This window comes from Artibeus jamaicensis, unplaced genomic scaffold (genome assembly GCF_021234435.1).
Source record: "Artibeus jamaicensis isolate MK-2021 breed Jamaican fruit bat unplaced genomic scaffold, CSHL_Jam_final contig_484, whole genome shotgun sequence".
NCBI lineage: Eukaryota > Metazoa > Chordata > Mammalia > Chiroptera > Phyllostomidae > Artibeus > Artibeus jamaicensis.
Window position 1 is genome coordinate 3,752,117 of NW_026521859.1, and position 26,041 is coordinate 3,778,157.

At 39.6% G+C, this 26,041-nt stretch overlaps 1 protein-coding gene across 1 annotated transcript in view; it reads left to right on the forward strand.

Annotated features, from left to right (window-relative positions):
• Positions 1–26,041, forward strand: part of PKHD1 (PKHD1 ciliary IPT domain containing fibrocystin/polyductin) — a 461,864-nt gene that overhangs the window by 64,947 nt on the left and 370,876 nt on the right. Inside the window, exons 28-34 of the mRNA XM_053668316.1 lie at positions 4,390–4,520; positions 6,573–6,708; positions 10,916–11,111; positions 11,767–11,834; positions 13,111–14,718; positions 16,563–16,706; positions 22,175–22,394. Coding sequence (XP_053524291.1) covers positions 4,390–4,520; positions 6,573–6,708; positions 10,916–11,111; positions 11,767–11,834; positions 13,111–14,718; positions 16,563–16,706; positions 22,175–22,394 — 2,503 coding nt within the window. The remainder of the gene's footprint in view (positions 1–4,389; positions 4,521–6,572; positions 6,709–10,915; positions 11,112–11,766; positions 11,835–13,110; positions 14,719–16,562; positions 16,707–22,174; positions 22,395–26,041) is intronic.

Sequence of the window (26,041 nt, forward strand, 5' to 3'; positions counted from 1 at the left end):
TACCATGTGATCTATCTTTGAAAATGACTCATGTGCATTTGAAAAGAATGTATATTTGCTTATTTGTGGTGAAATGCTCATTAAACATAAATTAAGTTCATTTGATTTAAGGTATCATTCAATGCCACAATACCTTTGTTGATTTCTTGTTTGGATGATCTATCCATTTTTGATAGTGGGGTGTTAAAATTCCCTATGACGACTGTATTCCTGTCAATCTCCTTCTTAAAATCCCCCCAAATTTCCCTCATGTATTTAGGTGAGGAAAATACATATATGCTCCCAACATATATGGGTGCATATATGTTTACAAGGGTTATATCCTCTTGTTGGACAAATCCATTATATATTGTGCCATGATCTTCTTTGTCTCTTGTTATGGACTTTGTTTTGAGGTCTATGTTGTCTGCTATAAGTATTGCTACCCAACCTTTTTCATGCCCATTTGCTTGGAAATTTTTCTCCATATTTTTACTTTTAGCCTGTGTACCTCTTTTGTTCTGAGGTGGGTCTCTTGTAGACAGCATATATGTGGGTCATGTTTTCTTATTCATTTAACTACCCTATGCCATTTCATTGGAACATTTAAGCCATTTACATTTAAGGTTATTATTGGTAGGTATTTATTCTTTGGCATTTTTTCCTTTGTACCTGTGTTTCTCTTGTTCTCTCTCTTTTTCTTCATCTTCTTAAAGCAGTCCCTTTAGTATCTCTCACAATGCTGGTTTAATGGAGATGTACCCATTTAGACATTTTTTTTGCCTGGTATGCTCCTTATTTTGCCTTCCATTTTAAATGAGAGCCTTGCTGAATTATAGTTCTTTCAGTTGGGGGTTGTTTCTTCTGTCTCATGTTAGGTGGCTCCTTTTGTTTGTTTCTGTGTATTAGATTGATCTACTTTGACTCCCTCTCTTTGTGGAGTGGCCTTCTGCAGTAGGAGTCCCGTGGGACTCAGTGGTGCAGTCTCCTTGATCTCCTGAGCTAGATACTCCAGGGTTGCCCTTTATGCATTTTATGTGGGCTCTCTGTTGTATTTGGATTTTGGTTGTTGTTAGCTTGTCTACTGATGGGTTCTCCCCTCTGGCTGGCTGACTGAGAGTTACAACCCGTACCACATCTCTATGCTGTTGTACAAGAGTTGCCTGAAGAAAACAAAACAACCTAGTAAATGACACTCACACCAGCAAAAATACCCCCAACCACTATTATGATATCAACAACAAATGAGCTAAGATTAATAAAGCTAGAAAGTCAATAAGAATAATATACAAAAAGAAAAAATAAATATGAACTAACAGAAAGAAAAATGATTTTGAGAGGGTAGGGGTAGGAGAAATAATAATGGTGTGGAATGGAAACAAGGTAAAAAAGGGAAAAAATAAAATTTACAGCATAAATAACAGAGGGAAGGAATAGGACAAACTGGAGTAAGAGAAAGGAAGGGTAGTACAGTGTGAGGTGTGGACAAAAAATAAGAACCAAACTGAAGAAAAACAATCACTGCTGTGATATCCACAACAAAGGAGCAGAGAATAATAAAGGTGGAAAGAAAATAATAATATTATAGGAAAAAAGGAGAGAAAAGAAAAAAAGATTGTGAGATAGCTAAAGAATAGATTGAGAGGAGAGAGGGAAGAGAATAAGTGTAAGGGTTAGACACCTGGCTAAGAAAGGGAGAAAATAAAATTTAAAACAAAAATAAGACAGAGCAGGAGGAAGGTGAAATGGAGTAGGACAGGGGAATAGTAAAATATGAGATTTAAAATAAAAAATATAGTGAACAGCTAGGGATACAATTGAAGAAGTGTAACAACAGCCTCAATATCAATGATAACTGAGCAAATATTAATAAATGGGGGACAACAATAAGGATATTATTGGAAAGGGGGAGAAAGAATGTGAGATGACTATTGGAAAGAAAGATGGTTTTCAGAGGTTGGAGGGAGGAGAAATAGTCAGTGAGGAATAGAAACAAGGTGTAGAAAGGGGAAAAATAAAGTTTAAAACACAAATAATAAAAAGATGGATAAAAGCAAAATGGAGTAAGGGAAGGGAGGAGTAAAATATGAGATTGGAATTAAAACTAAAATAAAATAAAATTAAAAAATAATAAAATAACATATAAATAAAAATAAAAATACTGAAAATAAGAATGAAATTGAAAAGAATGTTTAAAAGCTACGCAGGAGAAAAAATAGCACAAATAATAAAAAAGAACAAGGTGGAATTCACCTCAGCAATGTCTAGTGTTTGTTGGCCCACTGTCTTCTCCTTTGGGGTCCATCCCTGATGGCAGCTGGTGTCCCAGTCTAGCTTTAGGGCAGCCTGTTTGAGGTTACAAGTGATCCACAGTCTGTAGCTGTCTCCTTCAGGCTTGTATGGCCCTCACTCCTCTGCCCTGCTGGCTTTTTATTAGCATAGGGTCCACAGGTGTTGCGTCTCACATCTAACAAACACTACATGTACCACCTCCACCTACCTCCAGAGGGGGCCTCTGGTATGATCGGGAGGGTGGGATCCCTGGATCACCCTCTAGGAGGCACTGCTCAGCCTTCAAGGAAGATGGTGTGTGTGTTCCCCTGCCCTTGCACCACACATCTTGGTCTGTCCTGGATTACTTCCAGTAATGCATAGTTTCTGAGGATATAGCTGTCTGTTTCATGTGAGGGGCCAATCTGTGTAAGAAGGTCAGCTCTTTCCTGCTTGGTGCTGATGGCAGCTCTGTGTGAGGGCTGAGACTGGGCAGGGTCCCGAATACTTCTCACTGTGCCAGTTTCTAATCTCTCTACTGTGCTGTTTTCAGTGGAATAGGACCAAAGGGGGAGCCAGCATAACATCTGATAAAAGTTCATAAGGGCTTCTTTGGAGATTCTCTTTCTTTCCCCTGAATATATGTGCCTGGCAGGTGGTTCTTGAGCCTGGCCTTACTATTCTGCGGAGTTTTCAGTCCTGCAGGTAGAGAAAGGGCATGCCTTCCCCTTCCTAGAGGTTTGTATTTCATGGTTGGAGTGGCCTTGCGTGGCTGCAGAGAATCTCAGGATCTCGGCTCTAGCCCTTTGAGTTCCTAGATCACTGCTCTCACAAAAGACTCAAACCCGAATTCTCCATTCTGCATGCAGTTCCCCTACTCACCAGCCATGCTGGATGTGGCGCTGCAATCCCCTCACTGCAATCCATTTGCTGTGCAGCCTTCTACTTTTCCCAGCCAGTTGGACTCAGTGGGTACAAACTGCGTTTTGAATCTGGCCTCTGTTGGAAGGGCAACTGTGCAGACGGGTTCCCTGCTCAGCTACATCTCTGTGTCCGGCTTTTAAAAAAGAGCCTGTGTGGCACCCCCACTGCAGCTGTGAGCCACTGTCCAGCTCTTAGTGCACTCCACTTCCCCAAAAGGCAAAATATCTTTCTTGGTCAGTGCTGGCCACAGCCTCCCTGGTGCCTCTGACAGTTTTAGGAGATAGAGTTTCTCTCTCGAACTCTCCCCATTGGCGCTGCAGCTTTGGACATGCTGCTCACTGTGTGTGTGCAGCCCGAATCTCCCAGACTCCATATATCCTCTCAAGTCTCTCCAGATTAGGGTTGGGAGTTCCCTGTTCAGGGACGGGGTTCCCCACTCTGGGCGGGGCAGGAGCTACTAAGCTGTGTTTTTTCTCTCCTCTGTTCTCTCCTTTGCTCCAGGTACCTCATGCAGGTATTTCCCCTTCAACTTATAAATCACTTACTGGACAGTGCAAAGCTTCTTCTGTACTCCTTGGCTTCAAAAATTCCTATCAGCTAAGATTCCATTGATTGTTCGGGTCACTGGTTGGGAGATCAGCTGAAAATCTGTGTTGGGGGCACACACAAGTGGGCTCAGCTTCCACCTATTCCACTGCCCTCTTCTCCCCACAACCCACTACGGGAGGCTGTTTTTTAAAGATGAAGAAAGTCAGAACCAGTGAACTCAGGGACAATACTACAAAGGATCTGCTTTAGTTGATAGAGCAGGCTATGTCCATGACTCTTTCTACTTTGATTCTCCCTTATACAATACTTCATATTTCTGGGAAAAAATTAGTTTTATAGTATTGTCAGGAATGACATTTAAAAATCTCAGGCAGAAAGGGTTTTTCAGAAATCTCTGACTTGTGGTAGTATTGTATCTCTATGTTTTATTTGTAAATAACTCCATGGTACACTACTTCTCTCTGCCCTCTAGTTACCATTTCTACTCTGTACAGCAGTTTATAAGTTTAACTTCACTCTTTCTCTGCAGTTTGTGCATGCCTTGTATTTTGATTAAGGAGCTTCAAATTTTAATTGCATTTTATCTCTCTTGTGGATAATTAATTTTTGTCTGCCTGTATGGATGTATATCCCATCCCAAAATGCTATTTTTTGTTTTTGTTAAAGGAGGGCTCTGGGCCACCATCCGAGGTTCTAGTTTGGAAGACGTTAGCCTGGTGTTATTTGGATCTCAGTCTTGTGCCATCAATATCACCACAAGCAACTCACGAAGAATTCAATGCCAAGTTCCACCCAGAGTGAGTGGAATCCTTTGGCATCCCTTCTGTCTGCGTGGGTGACTATTACCATGTAGTGTGAGGTTGTCAGTGAATCATTTCTGAGAATTAAATTAATTGACGTGACCTTTTCATCATGAGAGAATGCTCATATTGTTTATATTGCCAGTTCTGCTATGAAGTGGGAAGCTGACTCCTACCCATGGGGCTTTTAATCAACATCACATAATGTTCTTTTAAAGAAGACAAAGAAGGAAGTCCCAGGCCATATGCTCAATGGATATTAGCGCCACATAATAAATAACTTTATCTAGTGACCATTCTGAGTGTTGGTAATTTACATATCTTTCAATCTCACTTCTATCTTAAGCAGACAACAAGTAGTTTTTACCAGCAATTTTGTTTTCTGGAATGGAGTTGAATGGTGGAACCTAGACACTAACTTAGACACTTCTGGAATGTTTCGTTCCTATAAAATAGTCCCTTGGTTATTTTTTACTGTTTTCTTTCCACCTTAAAAACAAGTCCCTTCCTTTGCTGTTTTATTTTTTCCTCTTCTTTAGTTAGTACGCTTTCATAACGTGTTAGAAGATTTGAGCCCAGGCCCCTCCCTGAGGCTGTGAGTGAGTGAAAGCCATGCTCAGAGCTGAGGCTGAGCTTCGTGGTCAGAGCTGACGTCAGTGTCATTGACATTCCCAGTACGTCTGTGATCCCCACAGATGGTTGTTTACTGAACAAATAAAGTTCTCTGGAGGAGAAGGTTCAGAATAATCTTTGATCGCTGGTGCCACATTTTTATCTTATCCAGTAACTCAAATATTATGAAATGTTAACTTTTGCATATAAACTGCATGCAGTTTCAATATATGGTCGTATTGTAATTTGTTTAACTATTCGCTATTAGTGGACATTAAGATAATATCAAAAATTTCCTATTTTAAACAACAGAGCTTTCATCATCCCAATCACTATAATTTTGGTCATATTTACTTTTCTCAGGATATGTAGTATCCAGTTGTCTAAAATTCCTTTTAAATTTGTAGTCTTACTATCACTGTACCAGTGTCTGATTTCTGGTGCTTTGGCCAACACTACATATCATCACTTTAATAGATATTTACATTCTCATGAGTAAATTTTGTATTGTTTGGATTTCTTTTACTCAAGAGAATAAACACTAAAAACAAACTTTTAATTTTGATCAAATTAATATATGCAAAGTTTTAAAGGAAAATAGTAGAATAATCATACTCTCCTACCCCCTTTCCCTTTCTTCAAGTCCCTCTTTCTGAAACAACCACTTTTAATTCTTTTGAATGTAGTTATAAAACCATTATTTCTGAAATCAATAAACTATGCTTACATCATTGTAACTATTTAAATGATGCTGGTAGAATTGGTGAAAAAAATATATACATGTATATATGTATTTGCAGTCTTTTTCTTAGAGCTTTTTAAAACATGTCTTCCTCATAATAAAATCCTCCATCTTAAGAAAAAAATTGCATTTTATTAGTTACTTTTTCTTGAATCTCTCTCTTACTTTATTAAATCAAACTTGATGTTGTTTGGATTTATTCTATAGATTTTATCCTAGCACTTTCCTTGACTGCTCTCCTGAGTAGAGTCATTTCTTGGAGTTTGTATTAGAATATCTTTCTTTTTTGGCTATTGTTTATTCTATGAGATCATAGCCTTAAGAAACATCCTAAAAAAGAATGTGTCAGAGGGAAGTTTCCCAAGTGCTTACATGTCTGAAAGTGTCCTCATACTTGATGGTTAGTTTAGCTAGGTATGGATGTTTATTTGAAATTGCATTTTCTTGCAGGATTAACTGGCGTGTTCATTGAAAATTATTCTTGTTTACTCTTTAATCATTTGGATTCTGCACTTGCCTATTATAAGCATTTGTCACAGTGTGTGTTTGTGTGAGAGAGAATTTATATTTGAAAGTAGCAACTATACTCTTTAAAAACAATTTTCATGAAACTAACCTTTTAAACTAATTCTATATGAAGTTCTCTCAGGCCATTCTTATTTACAGAGGTTTAACTTAAAGTGCTGATTTTTCAGGGAAAAGGTGGACCTGTTGTGAACGTGACTGTGATCAGCGGGGACTGCTCTGCCACTCTCTCCATGGCATTTACGTACGTCTCCTCTTTAAACCCAGTCATCACATCTCTAAGCAGAAACAGGAGCAGCATAGCAGGTAAAATACAGGATATAAAGGAATTATTTTATTTTTAGATCATTGATTCCATAAAAAGGAAAACAATGGCTTATACACTTTATTGAGCTTTATTTCGTTTTATACTTTGGATGAAAGTTATTTTTCTAAAAACTAGGAGACTGGTATTCTCATTTTCTCTGTCATTGAATAAATCTTCTTATATCTATTTTTACTCTGTAAAACTGGGACTATTTCCACCATGAAAATGACATGGGAGGTTAAAGGTAACAATTCAACAAATATTTATGAAGCACCTATTATGTGTCAATAGCATGAGCATATAATAATAGGCTTGAATTCCTGTCCCTAAATTACACAATTATTAGTCTCAGTTGACAGGTAAGTAAGGAATAGAAAGAATAAACAACTTGTCTATGATGTTACCTTTAGTAAGTAGCAGAGCTGGGATTTGAACCAAACTGCCTGGTTGCAGATTCCAAGCAGTTAGCCACTCATAGTTTACTATAAAATACTATTTCTGACATCATATTCTATTATAGCAGTTTTTTGATATGATTAGAAAATAGGGTGTTCTAATTCACCAAGAATTCTTGGTCTTCGAGATATTTATAAAAAGAATGAATTCTTTAGCATATAACTGCATGAAACAATTTAATATTTCTTTGATAATTCAGATGTATGACAGCATAAAAATATAATAATTTATTATCATGTCAGACCATGTAGATTTGGAAAAGTACCAGGTAACACACCTTTCTCATTGATTGAATGCCAAATAACAGAAGGATTATGGCAGCCATATGTGTTTATTATGAAAGACCATCAAATCCTCCTCCCCCCAAAAAAACCCTGGGAATCAATTTTGCCTGTACTATTTTCATTTTCCATTGCTCTGGAGTACATAAATAAAGGGAAGTGTCCTTTAGCTTCTCAATATTATTCATCTCAGATAGTGCAGAAGAAGAATTTGCTGCCTTAGGCAACCGAAATGTGTAGAATTCCTTAGTGGTATAGATTCTTCCCAACGAAGTAGAAAGGGGAGGGGGGAGCTTTGTGTTCTATTCAGATTTCAGTGATTTTGGCTTTTAATAAAATTTCTTACCTATAATGAAAAGAATAAACATATTGTATCAGTGCCTCAAAGGCATCTAAGATTAGCTTGACAATTGACCAAGAGTCCAAGGAGTTCATGGTATTGATATATACAACATGATGCATTATTTGCAGAATTTACACTTGCATTTAAATCTTTCTACAGGCAGAATAAAGAACATGATATAAAATCCACTTCAGCTTTCTGACAAAGCTGTTGGGAAAGTCTCTTTGAAAGCTGGAGTGTGATACATCTCCATCCAGGAGATGATTATGTTGAATGTGACAATAAAGCCAACATGAATCAAACAAAGAGGAAGGGTGGGGAGCACGGGGAATTTGATGGGAAGAATCATTACAGTCATTTTTGTCCCAGTCATTTAGCACTAGATATTAATGAATCCCATCTCAACTATTTCTTGGGCAAGATAGTTAACTTCCTTTATCTTCAGTTCCTTTAATTGTTAGGTGGGAATAATTCTTTTAGGTTATTGTGAAAGTTGGAGATAAAGAAGCTAAAGGTACCTAGTCCAGGAGCTAACATGGAGTAAACACTCCGTAAATGCTTTGTAGGGGCAACTGCCATCATTCTCCAGGAGTTGTGTTATAGTAATGAGCCAAAGAGGGCCTCTGTATATTGGCCCAATGCTGTTTACTTTTTCACGGTGGGCTGGGAGTCTGCTGTGAAAACCCAAATGTCCGTGTGAAACCCAAATTTTCATACTTAATTATTTTAAATATAGCCCCCCAAAGTAATTTTTTGGGCATTTTAGTGACTGCCTGCTTTGCATTCCCTATAAAACTGCACCCATTATATGCCAGATGTAGATAACATAAGCCTGGGGCTATGGAGAACTCTAAACCCTTGATGCCCTTAGCAGCTCTCAAACCCAGAGACTACCCACCCTACCCATGCTAAGTGACATCATGTAGACACATACACTCCTTTCTGACCGTGCTGCCCCCAGGAGTTTCCTTGCCCTCCTCACCTTCTGGGTGGTGGTCTCCTGCTGTTGCTGCTGTGAGATTCTGCATCTGCATGAACCTGTAAAAGCATCACCCTTAACAAAGCTCAGTTTTTTGTGCTCTGTTAACCTTGAGGTCATATCTTTTTTTATTTCTCAACCCTGAAATTCCTTGAACTCACCATTCTGAGGCTTCGGACTTCACAGTAGAAACAAGGTTGGGAAGACACGAAGAAAGAGGATGTGGATGAAGTCAGTTGAGGGTTTTTCAATACTGTGCTACACCAGAGGCTGTCCTAGGCTATCTACCATAACTGAATCCCTACAACAAACCACACAGGGTGTGCTGTTATCATGTCACTGATGAAACATCCAAGGTTTTGAGAACTCAAAGTGAGCTGCACAGGTAATTAAATGGCAGAGCAAGGCTTAAATTACATTCGATTTTTAGATTCAATTTTTTCAACATGCCACAAACCCTCCTCTTTGACATTTATTTCTTGACTCACCTCTTCTCCTCCTCATCTAATTGGCTATGGTGTTTTATAGATGCCAGCTCTGTAGCAGTTCTCAAATATTAGCAGCTAAAGATTTAGATGCCTATTTTTTCATGTACACTTACTCCATGCACACTTCATTTCTAGCCTTTTAAAGACTCCAGTTGTCTGTGGAATGGATTTCCCCTCCCTATCTCCAACTGATGTTATAAATTGGAATAGTAGCTTTAATCATATTTCTTTGTGTAGAAAACTTTGGAGGCTTCTTCTGTCCACTGACTTAAGTAGAGACTCCACAGAATTGGCTTTCTTGGTCTTTGGTCACAGAATCACCATCACCCTGGCCTAATATACTAGAGTCCTTAACTGTGTGTACATGTATCTGGTCTTCCAGAAAATCACTCAATTCTCTTTCCTTCTTCAAAGACACTGGATGATGAAATGAGAAAGTGCTACAAAAAACTTTGGGTAAAACTGTGAAGATTTTAGAACAGAATTGAAAAATCTCCTCTTGTTTATTGTGGTCCCTTGGGATTTAGCTTCCAAATTGAATTTCAAGCACTGTCTTCCCCATAAGGCCTTTCTTGATATTTTGCTCTGACTTGAACAACCAACTGTTTCATTTTCACCTCTCTTATGATAACTTTTATAACTGAAGCTACTTTGGCACCTATTATACCACCTTTGAGGTCGCTTTGAGGGCAGGGTCTACGTGAAACTTATTTTTGAACTCCTTATAGCATATTACTCTTGGTGCTGAATAATATTTGATGTAAAAAGGATCAAGTTAGAGTGTCCATAATATACAGAGCCTTTTTGGTAGAGTTGCTAATTAAACTAAAAAGATATTTAGATGTAAGAGAAGACCAGGCTCAGGCCTTGACAATTCCATTAATTAACTGTATAACCTTGGCTGCTGAACCTTAGTTTTCTCAAAAGCTAAATGCCAGTCCCACTGACTGCTCCATATATCTCATCAGGACTGTGAAGGTCAAATGGGATAACCCATGTGAAAGTGGTCTTTAAACTGTAAATACATTCTCATACATATCATTGTTACAGGGTTCAGTGCACACTGAAGACACAGCTTTAGACTTCTATCCTAGAAAAGTGGAAGTTAAAAAAACAGGACATGGGGTTCTATTGGCTGGTCGTGAAGGCCATCAGCCCTCCAAACTATTTTTGGTTTGCCTCTGCACCAAGATAAATTAGTTTGCCTCTTGAATATAATTGTCCTGACAAATTTGCTTTTTATGCTCTTAAGGTCATAGGCTGTAACTCTATTAAAAGCATTGTTAGCCTCAGCTGGTGTGGCTCAGCATGTTGCTTATTGTCCCAAAAACTGAAAAGTCGCCAGTTTGATTCCCAGTCGTGGTGCATGCCTGGGTCGCAGGCTCAGACCTGGTTGGGTGCACATACAGAAGGCAGCCAATCGATGTTTCTCCCTCACAACATTTCTCTCTCTCTCCTTCACTTTCCCTTCCCTTCTCTCTTTAAAAAAATTGCTAGAAGTTTCATGAAAAATATTAGTTGGGCAGGTAAAACTCTTAATTGTGGCATTATGCATGGGGCTAACCATGTATTTAATAATAAAAGACAGTTTTACAATTGAGTAGGTGGTTGAAGCCCCAAACCCATATCACAGAGGCTAAGGAATGCTTTTCAACACAGGAGGTGAGACCCTTTTCATCGGGATGGTGCGTCTGGTGGACTACCCAAACATGGACGTGGAAGTCCGCATCCAGGATTCCTCAGCTCTGGTTCCCGCGAAGACTGCTCTGGGCCTGGAGGTGGTACTGCCCCCGCTGCCAGCCGGCCTCCACAGAGTCTCGGTCTCCATCAATGGGGTCAGCATTCACTCGCAAGGGTGAGGTAGACACTTGCCATTAAGTCTCTCTGGTGGTCTAGTGATTCAGTTGAGGAATTCTAGTTTTCAATTAGGTCTTTTTCTTTTGAAGTTAGGGGACAAATACATAAGAATCATAAAATTTGAACACATCCTAGAAATCCTACAGGACAGTTTACTTTCCAGCCCATTTTAGGGAAAATTTTGGCTTATTAGTCAGGGAACAGTTCCAGAACTTTCTGGAACTAGGGTATCACTGCTCTTGAGTGTGGGGTGAGTATCTATATGCAAAGGTAGAAGAGTTTATGCTTTAATTAAAGAATTTATATTTAAATAAGATTGTATCTCGGGCTTTGAATAAATGGCTTATAATTATTGCATAAGCCATGTTCATTTCCACTCTGCCCTGAAGTCTCTCTGCCCCGTGTTTCTCCAGAAAGTTAGCTAAACTACATGGGACTGATGCCACCACACGGTACTGGCCCAGGAAAACGTCCCACCCAACATCATCTCCTTAGCATTTCTTTTCTTCACTGTTAGGCAATGCATTCACACTTGCCCTTCGTTGTCCCTCTCTTCTCTCACAAATACATACATCTCTTCTTTCCTACGCTTCCTTTTTGAGTCTTTTTCTGTCTCAGATTTGCCATAGCAACCTCCCCATTTTCTTCTGTAGGGTCGATCTGCACATCCAGTACATCACAGAAGTTTTCAGCATCGAGCCTTGCTGTGGGTCCCTTCTGGGTGAGTGGCTCTGACATGACGGTGTGGTTTACCCAGCACTGGATGTTCAGATTGTGTTTCTGGATTGATTAACCAGTGCAATCAGACATGGGCAACAAGGAGAGGAGTTTTCCTTGTGCACCAGGAACTGGGTGGTACACTTTGAAGGCTGTGAAAACTTGGGAATTCCTTTCCTCAATAAGCTCAGAAAATTAGCCTTTTAGCCTTTTAGATCCTGCACACAGAAGGGGAGGGGAGGTGTCTTCACTTTCCTCCAGGGATGCAGGTGAAGGACCCAGAGGAAGTCGGAAACAAATGTCAATATGGGGGATGTGAGGACAGGGCAAACAGAGGAACTTAGAAAACTATTTTCAGGAAAAAAATGGAAAGCTATATATATGCACGTGAATCATCATTGTGACAGTGTATGAAATAGCACACTATCCCTTACGAGCATAGTAAAATCCTTTTTAAGCCTCTTGGCTATACCACAGGTTTAGTAATGATATGGGGTGTGTTGCTCCGAGGCCTGTCCTGAAGATGGTTGATTGTCCCTCAGCTGGAGTGCAAGACAAAGGGTGAATATAGCAGTAAATTCACAAGCATGTGTCAGTGGCTCTTGGCATGTCATATATATATGTGTGTATATATATAATTATATATATTGAATATATCCCATATATTATGGGATATTGAAATATTAATAGAGTAGTATAGAGGATAACTAGAAGATGTCAACAGATTTGATTTTTCATTAGTGTATAAGTTGAATATATAGAACAATATACTTATACTTCACATAAGATATAGAATAATATGAAATAATATGGAAGATGGTAAGACTAAGGAATTTAGCTTTTCATTAACAAATAAATTGTATATACACTTATATAAAACATACATATACTCTTTCTACATAATTATATATGTAATAATATTGACTAACATGTCAGAAAATATAGCAGATGACAAGAACATTTCAAGAAATTTAATTTTTTATTAGTGAATAATAGAAGTTATAGCTTCTGGGATTTAACAACTTGAAGATTTTGTCTTAAATATTATAAACATACTTCCTATATAATAATTTATATTGGTTTACAGTGTGTGAATTTCAGCCTATCCAACTCCTGCCAAAATGATCACAAATTTAGCATTGATGGGGTTTGGCGATCTAATTGAGGTTTCACTCGCACGACCCACCTCTGTTTAGTTGCTCTGGGGCCCACACAGGTGAGGCGGGTTCTTAGTTCTGAATGTCAGTTTTAATACTTTGTTTTTGGTATTTCTGCTTTAGGTGGAACCATCCTCAGCATCTCAGGAACAGGGCTCAGCAGGGACCCAGCTTTAATTTGGGTGCTTGTGGGCAATCGGTCCTGTGACATTGTGAACTTAACAGAGACAAACATCTGGTGTGAGACCTCACCCACACTTCTGCCACCCGGGGCCGACGTTGTCACTGTCCCAGCCCCCGTGGAGGTCTGGGCTGGCAGCCTGCCCTTCCCCCGGGGACCTGCACCAAGCCTGGTGGGAAAGGGCTTTACCTTCACGTATGAGGTGGCAGCAACACCAGTGGTCACTGCCGTGCGAGGAGAATTCACGAACAGCAGCCTGAGTCTCTGCGTGGAAGGATATAACCTCTCCCACTCAGTGATTCTTCTGGGGGGCTTGAACTGCAGTCTTGAGACCCAGTCCTTCCGGAGCAACAGGAGCCTGTCTGGCTGCTCCTTCCCCCTTCACAGTGTGGAGGCAGGTGTCTATCCTCTCCAAGTACGTCAGAAGCAGATGGGCTTTGCCGACATGTCTGCAGTGCCCCAGCAATTCGTGGTGACACCTCGGATACTGGCCATCTTCCCAGCCAATGGGTCAACTTGTGGTGGGACAGTCCTCACGGTACGGGGGCTGGCTTTCAGCTCCAGGAGGAAATCGGTTCACGTTGATCTTTCAGGTCCTTTCACTTGTGTGATTTTGAGCTTGGGGGACCAGACAATCCTCTGCCAGATTAACCCAGTGGGGGACTCCCTGCCTGGTGCTTCCTTCACCCTGAACATCACCGTCCTGGTCAATGGGCTACCCAGTGAGTGTCAGGGTACTTGTACCCTTTTCCTGAGGGAAGAGACAACTCCTGTAGTGGACACCTTGACCATTAACACCAGCGGGTCTCTGACTTCCGTGATTATGACAGGTCAGAGGTTAGGCACCACAGCCGATGAGCCGACGGTGTATTTGGACAATCGTCTCCGTTGCATTGTAACTTTCTTTAATGCAAGCTACGTGGCCTGCTGGATGAGTGACTTGACCACAGGGCTCCACTACCTGTCAGTTTCTTATTCAAGAAGTGGGTATGCTTGTTCTGGTAATGTCTCCACACACTTCTCCATTTTGCCCCAGGTGTTTCATTATTTCCCCAAGAACTTCAGCATACATGGTGGAAGCCTCTTGACCATCGAGGGCACAGCCCTGGGAGGAAGGAGCCACTCGTGTGTCTACATTGGCCAGCAGGCCTGCCTGACGGTGAACATCAGCGCTGAACTCATCCAGTGCATTGTTCCTGCCGGGAACGGCTCCGCTGTCCTGGACATAGTGGTAGACGGAAGTTCCCACCAGATGGGAGTCATTGGTTACGGCCACACCTTCACCCCAGAATTGCTCTCTCTTTCTCACACTGGTGATGTCTTAACCTTTGTGGTGGCCCAGATCTCAGAAGTTGAGAACATTGACATTTTTATTGGGATGTCACCTTGTGCGGGTGTCTCTGGCAACAGCACGGTTCTCCAGTGTGTGGCCCCATCCCTTCCTGCTGGGAAGTACCAAGTCAGAGGTTATGACCACGCAAGAGGGTGGGCCTCGTCTGTCCTGGGGTTCACATCGAGAGTTACTATTACGGCAGTGACCCAGAACTTCGGTAAGCCAAGCAAATAAAACAGAGCACTTTCTCTATGTAAGTGGATTAAGAGCTTCTCTCAGTACTCTAAGGGGGAGAGAATCAACATCCATCTGAACGACAGAAGGAGGGAGAAGCCTGAATGGTCTCTTACAGTCCTAAAGCTGTCTTTGTCTTGCTCCATGTATGAGGCTTTATTTTTTATCAAAGAAAGTGTGCATATTCTCTGAGTGCATGACTGTATTTTAATTGGATGCTTTTACACAATTTAACTTGTCTTTTAATCAAATAATACCATTTCTAAGAGTTTATCATTAGATCACTTAAGTAGAACATAAATGCCTTCACTTGTTTTATACCTGTGTGTCAACTTGAATAATCTTAAACTTATTAACTGTGATTTTTAAAAATAATTATGTGATACTTTACAGATGAATTTATATGCCACCAATAATAGGCCATGTGGCTACTATGATTGCATTGGTTGAACATTTTTCTCCTTTTAGGGAAACTGAAGTTTGCTTTGCATTTTCTTTCAGTGCTGTTTTCAGTTTCTCTTCACTGAAAGCCTTAGTGCACCTGAGATAGCTCAAATTCGATGGTGATGCAGAAGGCAGAGAGGAATCATGGGAGCTGAAACTCAGACTGATGAAGTACTGGTCAGGACTTTTCTTAGGACAAATGTGTCTGGCCTCACCCAGGTGGCATGCATGCTACGGGGATTGGAATTTTGATCCTTAGTATGTCAGCACCTCAGCTGAGTATCTTTCTAAGCCTCAGCTTCCTAATTTGATAAAGAAGTCTGGGCTGGATGCTCCCTGGTTTCCCTTTCTACACTCTAAGATTCCATGATTTTTTATGGTGAGAAAGCAGAGGTATGAAATGTGCCCTCAGCAAAGTGTTATTCCGGAGTGTGTAGGGTGGCTGTGTAAGTACCGCCTAGACTTGCTGTGAGGGCAGTAGGAACTGGAACTCTCCTTGCAGTGTGGACGAGAGGGTGCACGTGTCTGAGAATCCTGGTCGTATTTACCTGAATTGGTTCTCAGACCGAAGCAAAATGCTGGGGACAGGTGCTCCGGCACCGTGCCGACAGGACTGTACAACGTTGTACAAACTGCTACAACATGGTTCTGGAGAGAAAAATGGGGACTTCTATCAAAACTAAACATTTATTTTTTCTTTGACCTAGAAATTCAATTTCTAAAAATTTTTAACAGTTTATTCAGATAAGTGTATTGTTCATTACAGCACTATGAGTTATACCAAGAGAGGATAAATAACAGACGTGTCAATCAATAGGAAAATTACCAAGTAAATTATGACATGATCATGTAATAAAATTATTGGTAATTTGGTAGCTATTGAAGTAATGAGTTAGGTCTATACATATAAACTTGGAAAAATGTCTATGGTATATCTTTAAAAAGCAAGGTACATAAGAATATGTATAGAAATATCTCTTTGTATAAAAAATATATATGCTTAGAAAATTATAGTAGGATTCATAAGAAACTCTATACATGGCTACCTCTGGGGAGGGAGATAGGTGATTAAAAATTTTTACTTTCCTTTTACACTTTGTTTTCGAATAAAAAATGTAGGAACCGTAAATAAGCATTACTTTTTTATATAAGAGCAAATACATTTTTATAGGTTGTTCAGTGTGGTTGGGATCAGACAAACAAGGAGGCCAGAGCTTAGTGAAGATAAACCGGGACATCCCGGGGACCTGCAGCCAGCTGAGTGCTTTTCCCAGGGCATGAAGAGAATGATGAGCAGCAAGGAGGCCTGAATCTGACTTTTGAGTCAAGTAAGGAAGGAGAGATTTGCCTCTATGATCATGAATTTGTAATTTTGTTTTAAAGGCTGCCTGGGCGGAAGGCTCATGCATGTGTTTGGAGCTGGGTTTTCTCCAGGGAACATCTCAGCTGCTGTGTGCGGGGCTCCCTGCCAAGTCCTGGCTAATGCTACCGTGTCTGCCTTCAGCTGCTTGGTTCTTCCCCTGAGTGGTCAGTAAAAATGCTGTCTTTTTTTTTAAAAGAGTTTTACTTATTTATTTTTAGACAGAGGGAAGGGGAAAGAAAGAGAGAGAGAGAAACATTGATGTGTGGCTGCCTCTCGTGCTCCCCCTACCAGGGACCTGGCCTGCAACCCAGGCATGTGCCCTGACTGGGAATCAAACTAATGACCCTTTGGTTCACAGGCTGGCAATCAATCCAATGAGCCACACTAGCCAGGGCAAAATGCCATATGTTTTAGAAGAGTATATATGAAAGTGATATTCTTTGGCTCCATTTTTGTGGTTAACACTATGCTGACCCCTAAATTTTTTATGTGTTCCTGGGAAAAGAAATTTCTCTGCACCCCATCTAAAGTGGTAGGTATTCAGAATCAATGACCTTATATTAAAATAGTACATAACTTTTATCATATTAATGGCAATAAAAATATATCATCTGTGTTCTTGATTACAGTCATGTGATGATGGAGAAAGTAATTTTTGGTTCTAAATATTGGTTTCAATGACAACTGTAGGTAGCATGGAGAAAACAGTCTCTTGGTCTTTGTCTGGGGTGGGGCTGCTGAGAACAGCTGCTGACCTGAGGTACTGGCGAAGGGATTAGATCATCAAACTGACTACCTCTTGCATATTGCCTGACTGCTCAGTTCTTGAATTCTTACTATAGGCAAACAGCCCACATGAACATCATCCTCTTACTCTGCAATGTCTAGGTAATTACTTGAGCCCTTTGTTGGTAAAATACCATGATCTCTCACTGCTTTAAGCTTCATAAAACAAAGGTGCAAAGCTTTGATAGTCCCAGGCGAGGCCTTACAATACAGGATAAGCTTGGGGGGGGGGGAATCAAAGGGATAGATTTGCCACTATCACTGCAGGAACAGCTTAGCCAGGTGATTAGCTAGTCTGTATAATGACAGATATTGTACCTGTGCACTCGAAAACCCTTTGCATACGAGCTCCCTGTATTGTGCTTTAAGTTGTATTCCTACGTGTCTGCAACTTGAATGTGGGTGACGGATTTACAAAGCATTGCATTGTCTGAGCTTGGACAAGAATTCCGTGATGGATAAGATTAGTGTGATGGCAGTTTGCATTGGATTGTCTTAGACAAGAAGGAGGAGGAGGAGAGGGGGAGAGAAAAGGAGGAGAAACAATTCCTGGGTAAAATGCTAGAAATGGAGTTTTCTATTATGTATGGAGGCAGAACGTTGTGGAAGAAATCTATTCCACTTAAAATTCTAAAATATGAAAATCAATACCCTTAATGAAGAAACCCCTTCATAGGAAACTTAAGATACAGTAAAATATTTAAGTTTAGGGTGCTATCTGTTTCATTTCTGCAACAGCGTATGTGCAAGGTTGGTGCTTGGTAAAGGAATAAATGAGGACATTAGAAAACTGTAGAAACAGAAAAATCAAGACTCTGCAGTTATCGATTCTAATATTTAACTAATACTGCTACAGTTTTTTAAAGATTTTATTTATTTATCTTTAGAGGGGAAGGGAAGGAGAGAGGGAGAGAAACATCAATGTATGGTTGCCTTTCATGCATCCCCTGCTGGGAACTGGCCTGCAGGGAACCGGCCTGCAACCCAGGCATGTGCCCTGACTGGGAATCGAACCGTGATTGTCTGGTTCGCAGGCCCACGCTCAATCCACTGAGCTACACCAGCCGTGGCTGCTACAGTTTTTTTAAAGGCTTTCATATATATGTACTGCTCAAATGAACTGTTTTAAGGCCCATTGGTATTATTTTAAGGCACTTGATTTTAACTAGAAGTACAAGATAAAAGTCATTGATAAAAATCACCGAGGCAACAGGATTAGGTAAATTGTGATATGGAAATTTTGATAACTTTAGGAGAGGAATAATAGAAATAATTTTATTTTAAAAGATTCGATTAAGTTTTAGAAAAGGACTAAAAAATTCTGTGATTTTTAAGAGGAAAATGCCTTGGAAACTGTAACTTTTATTATTGCCACTAGGTGTCACTAAACACTCATTGATTGTGCAAAAGCCGCTCATTTAGGGAAATGGACAAGTTGACTTATTTTCCTCTTTAATTAAAAAAAAAAAGTCTATTTCAAAAGACTCTTAATTACAGTGTCCAAAGATGGAGAGGAAATGGTAAAAACCACTCCCTAAGGTTTCTTATTTATGATCCAGGATGGCATTTAGGGCTTCTATTGACCCCTTGAAACTGAATAAAACATTTTGAGTATATGCTTGCACATTGTTTTTCCATGAAATAGGTCTATAATGGACATCAAGTCATTAAAAGAAGTGGGTCTCATATATTATTAGAAACTATTATTTCTCAACTTTCAGGTGAAGTTTCATGTAATTAATCAATGTATATTTGTTAACATAAATTTGTCATATTTTAAGAGTATTTATAGAGGGTGATTTCGCAAGCAGCAGCCCTCCTAAGTGTCTCCCAGTTGCCATTCTCAGAGAAATCCATCCATTTGCCCACTGTTTCCCCCACTCTACTTTTTCAAACTTAACCAGCTGGCAGCCCCTCAGCAAGCTGAATAATCTCAGTCTGTCTAATGCAGTCATTCTCAATGATGCTATGCTTGAGAAATATGTTATCATTCAGAGTTACCAAGAAGGTGATATTTCTGTTATTATTTTCACTAGAGCAGTGGCAGGGGCAATACCTGAAAGTTTATAGAAACACAGATTCATGGGACTTACTGGGTCCAAAGCATTCCAACACATAAATATTTTGGTTATTTCACTTTTGAGCCCTCTCTGAATTCTGACGTTCTTTCCTAAAGTGAAGACCAAAGCTATATAGCTCCTCTGTGTAAGCAAGTTCTGACCATAGTGGGTAGCATCATAAGATGCCTACATGTAATCTGGTCCCATATTTGTTTTTAAAATTACAGTTGTTTTACTGATTTATGATCTCTCTGTTACCTACCATTATTCCAAGGTGGTTTTTTTTCTTTCTGACATAACTGTGCACAGCTAGAATTTCCTCATCTCACATTTGTGTAATCTCTTTTTTTCTTCTATGGTTTACTGCCTTACTATTTCCATTTAGTCTTTTGTTTATTTCTCCTAACTTCTCTAATTTGCTAAGGTCACTTTGAATTCTGACCCTTGCTTTGAGTTTTTTTTCTTAGTTTGACTTTGCATAATGAAGAAAGTGATGTTTCACATTCAGGGATACAGATGATGGCTTAGAACCCAGACTTTCCTAATTATTGTTTGCTTATTCCAATACCACAGTACAAATCTGTTTTCTTTTCATCAGTGGGGCAGGGGGCATTAAAGGTGCAGCTCTAAAAAGGCTTTTTTTTTTTTTTTGGCTGCTTTCGGTATCATCTATCTTTCTCTTTTCCCCAAACTGTGCTTCTAACAAAAGAAGAATTTTATTTTTCTTCACATGATGGGTTGTTAAAACGTCTTGTCAGGTGAAACTAATACTTTGTATTTATAAAATCAGCAAGATCTTTTGATCTTTGGATTTCTTGCATTTATACCTTGAATTATACTACATGACTTTTTAATGGAAACTTTAACTTTTCCACGAGGCATGAAAAGCTAAAGTGATTAAGCTCACACAGCTATTTAGTGGCAGAACCTTGAGTAAAGTTGGAGGATTCTGATCTCAGCCCTGCGTACTTTTCATAATCCACCTTGTCAATTTGCATCTACCTAATCACCCATAATGAGTTCATTATTTTATTGGTGTTGAGCCTGTTTTTGTTTGCCTTGGGGCTCACTAACTGAAAAGTTCTCATGTTTCGTCTACACATAGAAGTGAGTCTTACTTGTCAGCCATTTTAATTGCTATGATTCGTTCAGAGCACAGTCACGGAGAGCCTGTCACTTGGCAGGTGCTTTGGAATGCGACAGCATTTGTACAGGATTGAATAAGCACAAACCTCTCCCGTGTACTTACCTCATTTACCCCTGTGATTTTTGGCCCTGTGGGGCAGGCAGGGCTTAGGTTCAAGCCCACAGTTCTTGATCACATTTGTCATGCACCCTCGTGGACAGACTAGCTGCAGAGGTAGAAGGTTAGAGAAAATTTTTATTTCTTCTTTATGTTATCAGGGTTTTTAGACAGGGTGGCTCCAAAACAATCTCAGGTAGAGATTTCTTCATCTCCCTGTTAAAGGGTATTGCCGGTCCGCCTTGCTGATGCTCTTAACAGTGTGTTTCCTGACCTGGAAAGAAATGGCATAGTGTCTAGGGACTTAAAATAATTGCTTCTCTTCTTTGCAAAGTATTAGTCATACAAAATATAGTCATAATTCTATTAAAATCAAGGACTTCTTTTAATCAAGGGATCCCATAAAGAGTTTAGCCACAAACCTGGAGAATATACCAGTAACAGTATAACCTTCAGAGGATTAGTATCCAGAATGTATACAGAACACAAATCATAAAAAGAGATAAATATTCCAATAGAAAAAAGGGCAAATGACAGAAATAGGAATTTCATGGAAGAGAAGACATGAGTTATTACTAAACACATAAAAAGTTGTTTGATCTAAAAAGTAATGCTGAAAATGAAGTTGTAATGAGGTACCATTGTGTACTCACTGGACTGGCCAAAACTAAGAGTCTGATAATCCTAAGTGCCGACAATTATGTGGAGTAATGGGAACTCAAAAATGTAGCTGGTAGAAATGTAACATGACTCAACTGCTTTGAAAACAATAGGGCTCTAGCTTGTAAAGTCAAACTTGTACCTACCCTATAAACAAGCAATTTTAAGGCATATACCCTAGAGAATATTGTATACATGTTTGTAGTAGCAAAGACTAGGAAATATCCAAAAATCTACTGGTAAGAGAAAAGGAAAATATATTGTGTAATGTTCACATAGTATGGTATTGAGCAGCACTGAAAATGTATGAACAACAGTTACATGTGATAAAATGGATAAAGCTTGGAAATACAATATTAAGTGAAAAATAAGGTCAAAGTATATTATGTCATATATTCTGTTTCATAGAATTAAAAAACAAGTAAAACTTAATGTTTGGGAATAAATGTTTAGGAATAAACTCTTGTTAAGGAGTAGAAAGCCATGTGGGAAAACTGTTTTAAAAATGCAGGTGATGGTTTCTGAGAACAGGGAGGATGGGGTGGACTAGGCGGGGTGGGGGGGGCACACAGATCTGAGAGCATCAGGACTGTTTTTAGACTTTATGTTGGCTGGTAGGTTTGCCTGGATTTTTCTCATTATGATGGTTTATATTTTACAACAATGTTCTTATACTGTTGTAAAATATATTCTTATATATTCTTCTGTAATATATTTCTTCTGTATGTGTTGTGTATGCATAGTACATTTTTTAGAAAAGTAAGCTGATTTTTATTTTCCCGTTAGCGAAAACACAATTTAGGAACTTCATTTACGTAACAGCATGAGGCCTTTGGTTCTTTCCGTGGTTATTGCCTAAACTAATGGTGACCCTTTCCTGCAGTGTCCCTGGCCTTCCTATGTGACCTGAAGCACAAGGAGGAGAGCTGCGAAGCCTCTGGCCACACCTATGTGCAGTGTGATTTGACTGTCGCTGTGGGGACAGAGAGACTGCCCAGCTCATGGCCTTACCTCTACATCTGTGAAGAAAGTTCCCAGTGCCTCTTTGTGCCAGGTCACTGGACAGAGACAGTCTTTCCATCGTTCTCAGGCCTCTTCATCAGGTAACCCTGTGCTCTCCCTCCCTGACCTTCCCCATGAGTCAGGGCCAATGGACCAAGGGAGGCTCAGGAACTGTAGGCTGGGTGGATGTGGCCCCCGGGTCCCTCTCCTCTTGTTGCAGGAACTGTTCCATTGTGGACTCTGGCCAGCCTGCATATCAAAGCATCTCCTGTCTTTTCAAGTGTTCGGGAGAACATCTGAAAAATCTGCCCAGTAAACAGCGTGCTTTGTTCTTGCTTAGATTTTAATATTTATCTTCCGATCCAAAGCAACATCTGGTGAATGCCAATGGGGAAAAAGATTAGACATTATGAAAAACAGAAGGCTCTTTTCCCCTTTCCTTTTTCTTTTCTTTCCAAGCGGATTCACAAGTATGCAAAAAAGTCATAGTGAAATCCAGCAGACTGTACACTATTTACTCAGAAGAAGGGGGGATGCATAGGCTTCAGAATTACTATAGATCTAAGATTTCGAAGTCGTAGGTTATAAGGATTTTTTGAACTTAAAAAACAAAGCAATAAATACCATATCAGGTAAATCCCCTTTCCTAAAGAAATGTAATAAAAAAGTGGCATTTTTTATTAAAATTAAATTTTTCATTAAATCCAGTAGGACTACATTGGTGAGTCTGGATGTCCTTCATTTCCACAAGCAGCTCTTTCCCATGCAGTGGGGTTTTTCGTTGCTGAGCATGGTCCTGCTTCCTTCTTTACTTCTTTTTTTTTAAATGTTAAATTGATATATATTTTTTAATTTATTTTAACTGTTGTTCAAGTACAGTTTTCTGTATTTTACTTCTTAATCTAGATGGAGTGGTTGCATCTGATTATCTAATGAAGACCTATTTTCCCATTTAAAAAATAAAATCACACAAGATCAATTACCCAGAATGGAAGAGATAATCGGCTTTTCCATGGCAGTCTGACTTTGCAATGTCCTGAAACGGTCTGTGTTTCTGTATGAATTTACCGCCAGAGGATTGTGCTTAGTCAGGGAGTTGGCTGGTTGCTTTTTTTTTGAAGGACTTGAAGAACTCTCTTTAGGTCACAGAGGAAATGGGGTCATGGAGGTTATCCTCAGGTGAGACCACAGGTGCTGCTGGGCACCTGACGCACAGGTCATTGTTCCTGGCTCCACAGAGTCTGTGGGCTTTATCTAGATGCCCGGAGCTGTTCCCTCTGAGTTATTCTATGTCCTTACTCTTCACTCTAGGATGTGGCTGTGGGACCCCATTAAAAGCGATGCCCTTTCTATTAATATTGTTTGTGCTACTCAATGTTCTGGATATTGCAGCCCGCAAATGTGGGTGTGCTTTCTTGAGTAAGAATGGAAATAAGTGCCCTATGAGTTAAACAAAGTGCATACTCAGTGTTGAGGGTGAGGGGAGCCAGCACTGCTCTTTGCTGCCAGTGGGAAGTAAGGTTAGATCACTCTGCCCAGGTCACTTGGACAGGGTGCATGAATAACCTTGAAATTCTCCATATTCGGAAACCCAGCAATTTCACTTCTAGGTTTATTTTATGAAAGCACTTAGAAATATGTAATATTTATAGAAAAACATGTTTTTTGAAGTTTTAAGTATCATAACAGAAAACTTGAAATAAGTGTTCAATAATAAAGATGCATCTAAATGATAAGAAACTTTTAAGAATCATGTTGTAGAATATTTAATTAAAGAGTGACATGCTTATAATATATTGGAACAGGAATGGTGCAAATCACAAAATAGCGTATCATTTATTCTTAATGGTGTATATAATGTACATGTTTTCATACACATACGATAAGGGGTTAGAAAAAAGACTAGAAGGATGTATTCTACAACAATGACAGTACTCATTCCCAGGTGGCTGTAGTACTGGTCATATTTATTTTAGTTGTTGATTTTTATGTAGTTTTTCAGTGAACATATACTAATTTAATAACCAGAAAACATACTGTAAAATAAATTATATAAAGGGCATTATCATGTTCCAAATGGTATACCTTGGTTTATTTTAATATTAGCCTGTGAACCGAGATAACTACTTTTCAGGATCTTAGCAGGGAACCCATTTCTATCAAATACTTTATTCCCCTGCCAGTCATTATTGCTATGGATTTGATGTCAGTTGGCAAAGGTAGATATGCATATGTACGGTGAAAATGTGCCCAATTCACCCATCTTCCCATTCACCTGTCCATCCACCTAGTTATCAAGTTCCTATTATGTTTTAAGCACTGTGTCAAGAGCTGATGACTCCATGGTAATAAGGCAACAAAGCCCTTGCCCTTAGGGGTAGAGGAGAAAGCCAGGCAATAAACAAATGAACCCATGTTGTGATAAAGACTGTAAAGTGATAGGGCTACTTTATACAATGTGCTTAGAGGAAGCTTCTCTGAAGAAGCGTCTTTAATGTTGAGGAAAGGAGTAGAAGGTTTAACGTTGAGCAGAAGGTGGAGAAGAAGGTGTCATTATGGAGAGTCAGGTGGGAGGGTAGAAATGCAAAGAACCCATCAAGTTTTATGAACTGTCAGAGGCCAGAGGGCAGTAGAGTGAGGAGGAAAGAAAGTGGCTTTACATGAGCTCAGGGTGTCATGTAGGGAGTTAAGTTTCTCTTCTAAGAACAGATTAAGTATCTTTCCAAAGTCACAGAGAAAATCCTTGGCAGGGTCAGGACCGGAACCCAAGGCTCCTGACTCTCAGCATACTCAGCCCCGAGCCATGCTGCCAGCAGCAGAGAAGACAGCCTTGGCAGATCTGCGTGGTCCAGTGAGATTCCAGAACCACAGGAAGCAGTTTCAGCCTAAGCAAGGGAGGTGGAATGAAGCAAGTGGTTTTTACTGCCTGTCCTAGAGAGCGTGTACAAGAAGATAGCTGGCTTACTTTTGGATCCAATCAGACCAACTAAAATCACCATAGCAGAGTAGTCAGGAGACAGGTTCTAGAACTCTGTTAGCTATGACTTGGACCAAAAACTTTTACCACGTTCCCTCATGATAAACGTTTGTGTGCATGCATGACTATCTCATCTCTGTCCCTGGGTCTCTCTGTATCTGTATGTTTATATTTGTACTTAAATCTTGTCAACTACAGTATTTAATTCATAGGATTATCGTGGAAGAAAACACTGAATAGTAGCTATTAAGAAACTTTGAAATGTTGTAGATGATAGACTATTTTTGATATCCTGGAGTTTCTGCTAATTTTGATGATGGCTTTTTAATGAAAGAAATCTCTAGTCAGATAATCAGGAACAAACACAAAAAAATATGAGCTAAAGCTTGTAAAAAAGTCTAAGCTAACAAATAAAGGTTTTAACTCCTTTGGAGCAAGCGAATATTATTTAGGAGAGTGCATTGCTACAGGCAAATGGAAGGAAGAGGTGCTGTACCCCTTTTTACTGTAACCACTGCTGACAAAGAGTCTAGAATGGGCAAAGAAAGCTCACTGGAGAGAGGGTGGAAGCCAGAGATCAAGAAAGGTCGTAAAGGAAGTGGGTCACTCGTTTCCTTGAGTTCATGTCAGTGTCCCAAGTCATTCATATAATAAGTATAAGTCATTCATATAAGTCATTCATATACAAAAACCTTGTTCATATGATTGGTAATCAATATGAGAGGAGGGCACGCAACAGAGAGAACTAATGGGCATATATTCTTTTATTTG